This window comes from Cynara cardunculus (assembly GCF_001531365.2).
Source record: "Cynara cardunculus var. scolymus isolate 2C chromosome LG 16, CcrdV1, whole genome shotgun sequence".
Taxonomy (NCBI): domain Eukaryota; kingdom Viridiplantae; phylum Streptophyta; class Magnoliopsida; order Asterales; family Asteraceae; genus Cynara; species Cynara cardunculus.
This window is the reverse complement of record NC_037543.1, coordinates 20627802-20640561: the sequence shown is the minus strand read 5'-3', so window position 1 is coordinate 20640561 and position 12760 is coordinate 20627802. Positions and strand designations below refer to the sequence as shown.

The following is a 12760-nucleotide window of genomic DNA, read 5'->3' as shown; positions in this document are numbered from 1 at the left end:
CATACATACATACATACATACATACATACATACATACATACATACATACATACATACATACATACATACATACATACATACATACATCTATAGAGAGATAAAAAGAGAGTTGAGTTCAATTAAAAACCAATTTTAGATTGTGAACTATGGGAAAGAAACTAGATCAATGATCAAAAATAAGAAACATAATCAATGGTTAAAACACAAAGTTATTTGACTTTTTCTTTTCTTTTTTTAATTAAATAACTTTTACCCCTTTAATTTTAAAATTAAATTATGTTAAATTTAATTAATACTTTAATTAAACAAAATAATTTAAAAATGAATATTTCATTCTTTTTTATTTGAATTCATCTCGATATAATCTGTTTTTTATCTGTTTTTTTACGTGAACTGGTATATCTGTGTAATATTCACCATGAATATTTATGCACGTTTACATGTATACAACAAATATTTAATATACATAAATCAGTATGATATTTATCATTAATATATAACTCGTTATAATATTTATCATGAATAATTATGTATTTTTACGTGTAATTAAAATAAAAACCCCTATTCAAACAAGACACTATAACATTCATCTAGTTTTTTTTGTTTATTAGGTTTTGATTGATCTTGTGAGTTCCTTATTTGTTTCAATAGGTTCCAAACTCATCTTGATAAAAGCTGAAAGTGGTATGTTATGGTTTTACACAAACTAGCACACAATAAATCAATCATAGGTTGTCAATTGGTCACGATGAAAAATGAAGGTGGTAGATTATGATTTTACAAACCAACCACACACCAAGTCAATGAATGGGTTCTTGATTAGTCGTGATTAGTCTCAACGGTTTCATGATTAGTCTGGATTGATCTTGATGAGTGCTTGATTAGTCTCAGTTGATCCCGATGGGTTCTCAATCGGTCTTGATGAGTTTTTTATTTTTCTTGATGGGTTCCCGGTCAATTTCGATAAAAGATGAAAGTGACAGGGTATAGTTTTACACACCTAAACATACACCACATCAATGAATGGATTCTTGACGAGTCTTGATAGGTTCTTGATCAATCTCGATCTCGATAGATGTTGGATTATGGTGATGAAAAACGTGGTGTCAAATACATATTTATACGTTGAAAAAAGTGTTCAAAGAGGTGATGGAACTAATGGAGTAACAAATGTATCATTTTGCTTGTTACACTAATTTCTATGCATTTGAGTCCCTACACTAGCTTAAATGTAGGAGAGTGATTGGAGATGTTGTTATGTATTTTCTCAAAACGATAATATTTAATTCCTTCCTGCTTCAATTCGTGTGATCCATACCCATACCAGCATTTCCAATAGAGATTTGGATAAGGAGAGAAGAGTATGGCAATGGAATCCATATGGTATTCGTTTACATGAGCTTGCAGTTGCTCCAAATTTCAAAGGTGTTTGTAATAACATCTTATTGGGGGAAGCAAAAAGCTTACAAGTACTTGATTCCATCGTTGAATTATTGGGAGCCGAAGGAATGGGAGAGATTACAGTTCAATATTCGGGTGGACTCGAAATCATCTTATCATTCAAGTCCTCGATGGAAGCAGAAAACTTTTCAAAAAAGGAAGTTTGGAAGAACTGGTTCGAGTGGTTAACGGAATATAATTACGATACGACGTTTGAGAAAAGGTTGGCGTGGGTAAGTCTCTTAGGTCTTCCCCCTCATCTAAGAATTGAATCTAACATCCAATCAATTTTGGGGAAATATGGTCATCTGCTTTCACTGATTGATTGCGAATGGAACTCTCCTGATATTTCATGTCTAAAAGCATGCATTCTCACTATTGTTCATAAAAAAAATTAGATGAGCATTTTTCTGTGAATTGGAAGAATAAATCGTATAGGATGTGGTTATCGGAGTTACAAGAATCATGGGTCCCGGATTTCACACGTGATAAGGAAGTCGTTGACGATTCGGATGAGGAGATGTCCTATCAAGATTCGGATGGTAAAGTTGCACAAAATTATGATGATTTCGAAATCTTTGAACGAGAGAATGCAATAAAATCGCCGGAGATGATGGCGCCGAAAATGGGGGAGGGGAATGACAAGTCGCTGGCAAAGTTGGTAGTTGAAGAGGTTGTTCTCGAAGAGGGAGAGATATCTATTACTCCTGGTCCCAAGAAAGTGGCTAATGATAAGGTTGGTTTCTTTTCCAAACAGAGTCAACATGAGCATTTATCAAAAAGTAGTGGAGAGGAGGCTGTAGACTCTTCTAAAAATGATGATGGGTATTTTGGCCTAGTTTCTAGTGGGCTGGGTGATCAAGAAGAGATTATGGCTAATGGGCCCAAGATTGTTAAAGATGATGGGATAAAAAAATTAAATGATGGTGACTTTTTAAAAGATAAGCCTAATGACTATGCCTTTGACCTGAATGTACCATTTACAGTGGCTTCCTCGTCAAGAAGTCAAAGGCAGAATTTTTTACTTTCTAGAAGCATGTCAAGGAGATCAAAGTTTAAAAATTCGTCAGCCATTATCTGGGATAATCGGAGAAATGAGAGGAATTGTGTTGGGTTTCTGGACTTCACAAATTGTATTCTCCAATCTCAACGATCTACATCTAGGATGTCAATTAGATCTACCCCTTTATCGGCAGCACCTGCGGTCGTGGTTACTGAACAGGAATCGGGTGAGCAAAGATTGGAAGAGAAGTTCTGGAAACAATGAATTTTGGAAAGGATATTGGTTTTCAGATGGACGGTTTTGAAGAAATAACCAGGCAGTTGCTAGCAGGAAATAAGGAGCAATCAAATGTTCCCCAATGAATATGATGTCTCTAAACGTAAGAGGTATTGGGGGTAATCAGAAAGAGGAATGGGTGAAAAGATTGATCAAACAACATAAGGTAAACTTCCTTTCGATTCAAGAAACTCAATTTGCGAATCCAGGTAATATCAATCCTTCAATTCTCTGGTGTAATTCAAATTTTGATTTTGAGGTTGTAGCTTCTCAAGGGAGATCGGGGGGTCTGGTCTGCATTTGGGACTCCAACTTATTTGTGAAATCTCAGTGTTTGAAACATTCCAATTTCATTATCGTTATTGGGCGTATAAAAGGGTTAAACACTGATGTTTTTGTGGTAAATGTTTACGCTCCTAGACAGCTCAATTCTATATTGAACTTGTGGACCGATTTAAGTAATCAGATTCATTCTAGGAGTGGTATATGGATTTTGATGAGAGATTTTAATGAATTAAGGGACAGAGGGGAGAGAATTGACTCAATTTTTTCCTCTGGTGGTGCAAATTTTTTTAATGGTTTCATAAGAGATTCTGAGTTACACAAAATTAAGCTTGGGGGAAGGTTGTATACTTGGATGAGTGACGATGGGATCTCTCTTAGTAAATTGGATAGATTTTTTGTCTCATCGGAGTTCTTGTCGATGTGGCCAGACGCAAATGCTACGATTCTTGCAAGAGAATATTCGGACCATTGCCCGATTGTTCTCACTTGCAATTCAGCGGATTTTGGTCCCACTTCGTTTCGGTTCTTTAATTCTTGGCTTGTTCATGAAGATATTCGGGATTTAGTTCATACTGCTTGGAATTCAATTAAGTGCAGGAGTACGGCTGATGTGACATTAGCAGCCAAATTAAGAACGGTAAAAGGGGCGATTAAGAAATGGAAGGTCGAGGTATTGTATAAAGAAAAATCTAGTATTGAAGAAATCAAAAAGAAAATTGATGATCTGGAAACAAAGGCAGAATCGAGTCCTCTTTCAGATGCTGAAATTGAAGATAGAAAAAATTGGAAGGCAGAAGCAAAACATCTGGAATATGCCAACACTTTGGATTTGAAACAGAGAGCCAGAGTGAAATGGGTGATCGATGGAGATGAGAACTCTTCTTTCTTTCATGGGGTTGTAAACGCAAACAGAAACAGACACAGGATTAATGGTCTCATTGTTAATGGGGTATGGGAAACTAATCCGAAGTCGATTCAGAATGAGGCGTTTGGGTTCTACTCAAACAAGTTTTGTGAACATATGCATTCTCGCTCAAAGTTTCAAAGTTCGTTATTCAAAAAACTTTCTGTTGAAGATAAGACCTTTATTGAAGCCCCGTTTTCCACGGAAGAAATTAAAAGGGCCATTTGGTCTTGTGGAAGTGAGAAAGCCCCAGGACCGGATGGATTTACTTTTAAATTCATCAAGCATTTTTGGTCTCTTGTCGAAAAGATGTGATCAGAGCAGTGGAATTTTTTGAAGTTCATGGCTATTTCTTTCAAGGATGTAATTCTTCTTTCATCTCTCTATTCCCCAAGATCAATGATCCTCTTGTAATAAAAGATTTTCATCCGATAAGCTTGATCGGTTGTGGGTATAAAATTGTAGCTAAGCTACTTTCCATGAGGTTGAGGTATGTAGTTGGAAAAGTAGTAAGTCCGGCACAACTAGCTTATATCGAAGGAAGACAAATGTTGGATGGGCCATTAATGCTTAACGAAGTTTGTAATTGGGCAAAAAGATCGAAAAATGAGATGTTTCTTTTTAAAGTTGATTTTGAGAAGGCGTTCGGTACTCTTAGCTGGAGTTTTATCGATTCTATGCTGGAACAAATGGAATTTGGCATTAAGTGGAGGACTTGGATCAACGGATGTCTTGCTTCTGCTAGAGCATCAGTTCTGATTAATGGAGCACCAACTGATGAATTCCCCATCTCGAGGGGGTGAGGCAAGGTGACCCCCTCTCACCATTCCTTTTTATCATTGCAATGGAGGGTTTGCATATCGCAATGATGGAGGCAACAAACAAAGGCTTTTTCCATGGAGTGTCTCTCCCAAACAATGGTCCCACTTTATCGCACTTTCTCTTCGCTGATGATGTAATTTTCCTAGGGAAATGGGTGGCGTCAAATATGTATACAGTGACCAGGCTGCTGAATTGCTTTTATCTCGCTTCAGGTCTAAAGGTGAACTTCTCCAAAAGTAAGGTGTTTGGCATTGGTGTACATGAAGATGAGGTACAAATCTTTTCCAATTTCCTTAAATGCGACCGAGCAAAGCTACCATTCTCCAATCTTGGGGTCACTGTGGGGGCAAACATGAACCTTGCTCGGAACTGGCAACCAATAATTGACAAGGTGAATAATAAACTTTCGAAATGGAAAGGAAAAAATTTATCTTTTGGAKRWAGGGTAACACTCTGTAAATCGGTCTTGGGCAGCATTCCATTGTATTTTTTCTCAAGTTTTAAAGCCCCCGGTAAAGTAATTGAGGCAATTTGAAAAAATAAGAAGAAGATTTATATGGGGCTTGAATGCATCTGGGAAGTCTAAGGTTAATTGGGTGAAGTGGCAGAATGTTGTTGCTCCTAAACAAATGGGTGGACTCGGAATTGGCTCGCTCAATGCTGCCAACATTTCTCTCTTGATAAAATGGTGGTGGAGGTTAAAGATAGAAGAGCATGCCTTATGGGCACAAGTTATTAAAGCGATTCATGGGGTGTCAGGTGCAGATTCAAACTCCATGGCTAATCCGAGGTGCTCTGGTGTGTGTGGCTAAATATCGTTAAGGCAGGTATGGCTCTAATCCCTCTTAATGTTGATTTAGATCGCTTATTCATTCGTGTTGTGGGTAATGGGGAGGAAACAAAATTTTGGATTGACAAATGGGCTGGTAACAATACTCTTAATAGTATGTTCCCTGACTTGTTTATTTTTGAAAGAAATAGATCATGTTTCATTGTTGATCGATATACTCCAAATAGTAGCAACGGTAGGTTATGGAATTGGTCTTGGTTGGAAAGTCCAATCGTTAATAGCAAACTTTCAGATAGAGTTACCGAATTACAAAATTTGGTAAGGAATTATGAGTTCTCTAACGGTAGGGATAAATGGATATGGGTGGGGGATAGTATTGGGATCTTCACTGTCAAATCTATGAGAGCTATTTTGGATGACAAACTTAATGGTAATGTTGTGGGGCAATCAATATGGTGCAAATGGCTTTCGATAAAAATAAATTGCTTCTTATGGAGGCTTTTTCTGAGGAGAATTCCTACAAGACAAAATCTTAGTTCAAGAGGTATACAATTGCAAATTGATTCTTTCCCGCTCTGTGGAAGAGAAGTGGAAACGGAAGAACATCTTTTTTACGTCTGTGAAAAATCAAAAGAGATATGGAGATGGGTCGAGAGATGGTGTGATATAAACTCTGGCAATCATTCTTCCCTTGATCAGATGGTGGTCAATCTGATTGAATGTGCCAAATCGAAGAAGCAAAGAAAAATGATCAAGGCACTTATCATGAGCATTCTTTGGTTTACATGGAAGGCAAGAAATGATGTGATCTTCAATAACAAAAGGTTATCGTGGGAAGCAGTGATGGTGGATTCGCAAGCTATGCTTTTTACTTGGATTAAATTTAGATCTAAATGTAATATTGTTTGGTCTAGATGGGGTTGTAATCCGTTAGCTTTGTTTTAACTCTTTTGTATCTTTTCTAGCGCCTTGCTAGTTTTATTATAGCTTTTTTAGGGTGTTTGGGGGGGTGATGGTCATGCCGAATCTCTTTTCCTAACACTCTTTCTTTTTGCCGTTCAAAAAAAAATCGCGATATTAAATGAACCATTTTGTAAGCAATCAATTAAACGGACCATTTTGTAACTACCATCTTCATGTAATTTTAAATTACACTACAACAAAATCAATTTTATAGAACGTCTAAATTAAAAAGAGTCTTAGAAAAATATATTTTTATATGACATAAGTTTGTAAATTCAAACCAAAAAACGCTACTAGAAAACTGGCCATTTCCGGCGCATTTTCCAGGGGACGGAATCCGCCGGTAATTTTCCGGCGGATTTCCGTGGGACACTTTTAGAATTTTCCTACAGATTTCCGACAGAGTCCATCAATATGTTTTAGAAAATAATTTTTTAGTTAATTATAAAAATCTGTAGGAAATCCATCGGAAAGTCTTAAAATTTTCCTACAAATTTCCGACAGAATCCATCAATGTGTTTTAGAAAATAGTTTTTTTAATTAATTATAGAAAATAGTTTTTTTAATTATAAAAGTCCGGCTAAAATCGATCGGAAACTTTTAGAATTTTCCTACAGATTTCCGACAGAGTCCATCAATATGTTTTAGAAAATAATTTTTTAGTTAATTATAAAAATCTGTAGGAAATCCATCGGAAAGTCTTAAAATTTTCCTACAAATTTCCGACAGAATCCATCAATGTGTTTTAGAAAATAGTTTTTTTAATTAATTATAGAAAATAGTTTTTTTAATTATAAAAGTCCGGCTAAAATCSATCGRAAACTTTTAGAATTTTCCTACAGATTTCCGACAGAGTCCATCAATATGTTTTAGAAAATAATTTTTTAGTTAATTATAAAAATCTGTAGGAAATCCATCGGAAAGTCTTAAAATTTTCCTACAAATTTCCGACATAATCCATCAATGTGTTTTAGAAAATAGTTTTTTTTTAATTAATTATAAAAATCCATCTGAAACTTTTAGAATTTTTCTACAGATTTCCGAGAAAATCCGTCAATATGTTTTAGAAACTAATTTTTTAGTTAATTATAAAGATCCGTGCGAAATGATTGCGAAGTTGTGAAATTGTTAAGTCTTTTACCGAGCAGATACGCATATACCATATGTCTCTCATCGGAAAAGAGTGAAAATCCGTCGGAAATGAACACCAACAAAGTTCTTAAGGATTCCCGACGGAATCCAATATCTGATTCTAATGAATAATTCTTAATTAATTTTAAAAATCCATTAGAAATTCTAAGAATTTCCTATGGATTTCCGACGAAATGCAATATCTGATTTTAATAAATAATTTGTTAATTACTTTTAAAAATCCGTTGGAAACCACTACCAAGGCTTTCAGATGGAAATTGTCGTCGAAAATACTTAAAATTCCGCCGAAAATGATCATCGGAGAAGTTTTCCCACCAGATAATTTCCGACGGTCAGTTTTCGTAGGCGATCCATCGGATATGGCCATTTTCAATGGGTTTCTCACGAAAATTGCCGTCGATGAAAGTCTCGTTTTTTAATAGTAAAATGGATCAGAGCCTCAAAACTGGACCAGTTGAACACCACCCCCTCCCATCAAGGGCCTACTTAGTGGACAAGGCAAGTGCATAAAAGATCGCCAGAATTATTGTCAATATCTGTCCATGATGTCTGAATAAGGCAAGCATCAGTCAGCCAACGGACACATCGGTCTGAATATGACCTGTCAAAACTCACCAATATCTATTATTACCATTAAGTCCTACCAAAACCGATTAAGACCCACATACACGAAATAAGACGACTGTCTTAAAGCCTATTAAGCCTGATTATGAACCATTAAAACCAAATGTGCGTCGTTAATACCATCAAGACCGTTAGCATATTAAGAAATAGATGTCGGAAATCCGTTGGTAAAATATGCAAATTACTTACGGTTAAGGGTGTATGCAGGTTGGGTTGAGTGATTTACGGTATTTTTATAAACCAACTTAATTATGACGGTTTGGAAAAATCTCAAGTCAACCATTCAAAAATATAACCCAACCCTTGCGGGTTGAGACTGTTTGGGTTAGGTTGGCGGGTTAATTAATTGTTACGTAAATTGGACGAATGAAGTGATTCATAAGACTTAACTTTATAAGACCAAACTGTAAAGCATCGTATCGAAAACAATTACAATAGGTTAATATGACGTTTTTGGGCGTCTCAACAAGTTTTTATAACGATTTTTAAAGAAAGTGTTGTATTATTATTTTATAAAATAATTTTGAGAAGGGTCCTGTAAACTCATAGGTATAGGACGCTTGTGTTCATATATATATATGGCATTTTTTCAAATAGTGTCGTGTAAAATAATTAATATGACATTTTATTTTAAAAACGTTCTAAAATTTTGTTAAGAGACTCAAAAGCGTCTTTTAACATATTGTAACACTTCTAGACATGACATTTTTTTGTTTCGTCCTAAAAAATATGATATTAAGACGCTTAGACATGTTAATGGATTGGGAATCAGCGATGGATTATTGAATAGAGGTGAGCATAGGCGGGTACCAGCCCTTTTTGACAGGAACCAGAACCGGAACCGGAACCGGCGGTTCTTGAGATATTGGAACCGGAACCGGTTAGAGCGGTTCTTAAATTTTTGGAACCGGAACCGCCGGGAACCGGTTCCGGTTCCGGGTACCCGCTTCCTAAAATATTAAAATTTTGTTATTTAGAAATAAAAAATAAAACATTGCCAAAACACTAAATAAATAAGCAAGAATACAAATTATACAGAATAATGGTTACAAATATTGATTAAGGATTACAAACCATAATAGACTAATAGAAAATGTTCAAAGTTTAACGATTACATACGATAATGGTAATTGTTCAAAGTTTAACGATTACATACTATGAATCCAAATGAACACACAATTTGAAAAAATACGAATCATTTTATATATGAAGAATTTAGATGAAGATTGAAGATGACGACGTGCTTTTAAGATGTAAACCTAATATAAATTTGGTATTAAAAAATTATTTTTTTTTTTTATTGAAAAATACCGGGTACCCGGCGGGTAACGGTTCCGAAAAATTGAGAACCGGAACCATTCTCAATCGGTTCCGTATTTTAGGAACCGGAACCACTTATATCGGTTCCGGTTCTGGAACCGACGGTTCCAAGGCGATTCCGGTTCTATAGCCGGGTACCCGGTTCCGCTGCTCACCCCTATTACTGAATGATTTCTTTCAATCAAAAAACTGTTTGTACACGCTCAGTAATTAAAAAGTCGTGGTGTTTTGTAATTATGTTTCCGCTGAATACCAAGCGGTTATTATCCGTTTGTTACTTTTTGACAGCGTTGTCCGGTAGTAAGAGGCGGAAATGGTGTTGTAATCCTCGTTTATTTTTTTCGGACGTTATATAATCTAACGTCTTATTAGGTTTTGGTTTAATAAATTCCGTTTCTTGCCGGTCGAAAAAAAGTAAGAAACGGACCCAAGAAATTGCTTAAGAGTTACATCAAATCAATATCTTTATATAAAATTTGAACATTTATGATTACACACAACCAAATCTACGATTTCATCGTTGCGATTTCAAATCTACGGTGACACGTTGTATTCACCCCTGAAGCCATCGGTGATTCCCCAAAAAAGGTAGCATTGCATGTGGCGAGTGGATCGATTAGATATCATTTAAATATTTATAAATATTATATATATATATATATATATATATATATATATATAGTTTGTTTCAAATATAATTCATTATATTTGTACAACCAATGCAACCCAATAAATTAAGATGTTTATGGAAATGATGAGGGTTCATTTACTATGATTTGAATATTTATGTAAGATGAATAGAGTTCATTAATTATGATCAATACTTTATATTAGGAAACAATCAAAACTTCTATGAAATCACATCTTCATCAAATTAAATGGACGGTTGAGATTGGGTTATATTGATTGTATAAATGTAAAGTGTTGTATAATAACCAACCTATATGTATATATATATATATATAGAGAGAGAGAGAGAGAGAGAGAGGCGGGATCAAATGAAAACCATCTAATTCTTAGAAACCGTATAAACTAATTTCCGACCAATAGGAAAATTTCTTTTTTTTAATTAAATTTAATCATTAAAACGGTAGATTTATCATTTACATTCTTTTCTATTAATATGAAAGTTATTAATAAATCTTAATTAAAGTAACATAATAAAGGAAATTTTATAAATAGTAATATTTAAATGTTTATTTAAATTAGATATTTAAAAATTGAATATTGTTATTTGGTTTCTCGGTTTATTAGTGGTAATAATATGAAAATCGAAAATTATTATATTCATTAATCCACGAAATCAGTGACAGATCCAAACAAAGATTCATGAACCGGTAAAAATATAATCAGTTGTGAAATAGATTCATGTTAGATTTGTTTATGAAAACGTTCATTGAGAAACCTGTTTTATGAAACGTATGCAAATTGGTTCGTGAAAACATTCATTAAGAAGCTTGTTTTATGAAAACTTTTGGGGATGAACTGGTTGTGTAATATAATATTCTTGCATAATCTTGTTTTTTTATCAACAATATTTGATGAAATAGTTTCATTTTGTTTTTTGTTTTTTTTGGATGATTTTGTTCACTTAATGGTTAACAAAGCATGTAATGGCAAATGCATTGACTTTATTAAACGTGTCCGTATTGGAAGAAATTGGTTGATGAAATTGGTGCATGAAGAAATTGAAACCATTTCATTATTATGATGAAACGGATCCATCTACCAATACAGTGAAACCATTTCATAATTAGATTGAAACGGATCCATCTACCAGAAACTTGAAAATGACAAATGTCTCATTTAGCATTACGTTGATTTGTGTATTGATGAAACTGTTAAACCATTTCGTTCATGAAATGTATAAGTAAAATTTTTTATTATTCAAAAGGTTTCATTATATTAAATTGATTATAGTGTGGTTTATTTTTATTGTTGATCTATTTTAATGATGGATGTTATTTTTTTATAATATTTGAACATAAAATTAATATATTATTTTACAAATGATTTTGTTTCATTAATATTACGATATGCATGATATGATTGTCATTAATATTACCATTACCAAAGTTACCATTTTGGCTTTTTTGGGATTATAAAATATTTTTTTATTTTTTATTTTTTTTAATTTCCTAATATAACTAATCTTGACAATTGATCAAGAAAATGGATGGATGAGATTGGTTTACATGGTTTACACAAATGATGGCGGTTTTCATTTAATCGCTCATATATATATATATATATATATATATATATATATATAGAGAGAGAGAGAGAGAGAGAGAGTTTGGTTCAAATACAACTCATCGCATTTGTACAACCAACACAACACAATATATTGAAATATTTATGAAAATGATGAGAGTTCATTTATTATGATTTGAATATTTATGGAAGATGAATATGGTTCATTAATTATGATCGATAAACAATAAAAACTTCTATGAAATCACATATTAATCAAATGAAATGGACGTTTGAGATTGGGTTGTATTGATTGCACAAATGTCAAGGGTTGTATAATAACCAACCTATATATATATATAAGAACTGATTAGTTTGTGGTAACTGTGAAATCCAATCTCAACCACAAATTAACGGATAAATTAAGAAATTAATAATTATGATAGTTTGAGTTAAAATTATTATTATAGGGCATTTTAGATATTTTTAAAAAAACTCTTCTCTTCGTTCTCCTCTCTCATTTCTCATCTCTCCGACCTTCAATCTCCGGCCTCCAGTGAACATTAATCTGGCAGGTACCAAGTAATCACAAAGATACATAATGTGATACTCATTGCGATATACTATGTTACCAACTCTGATACCAACTCAAACTTTAAAAACAAAGATACACAATGTGATACTCATTGTAATACACAATGTGATACCCATTGTGATATATTGTGATACCGATTTCACCGGAGGTCGGAGAGATGAGTTTTTTAAAAATACCTAATATGTCCTCTAATTATAATTTTAACTAAACTACCATAATTATTAATTTCTTAATTTATCCGTTGATTTATTGTTAAAATTGAACCTCACAGTTATCACAAACTATTTAGTTTTCATTTAATTAGGCTTATATATATATATATATATATATATATATATATATATATATAGTTAAATGCATGAAATAGCAACCTACTTTCATAAAATTTCTTAT

General features: G+C 33.6%; 1 protein-coding gene across 1 annotated transcript; it reads left to right on the top strand.

Moving 5' to 3' along the window:
- Positions 1-3356: 3356 nt before the first annotated feature.
- Positions 3357-4711, top strand: LOC112529100. Its single transcript, XM_025140176.1, has 2 exons — positions 3357-4146; positions 4374-4711. The coding sequence occupies exons 1-2, from the start codon at positions 3357-3359 to the stop codon at positions 4709-4711; spliced, it is 1128 nt and encodes a 375-aa protein (XP_024995944.1).
- The last annotated feature ends 8049 nt before the right edge of the window (positions 4712-12760 follow it).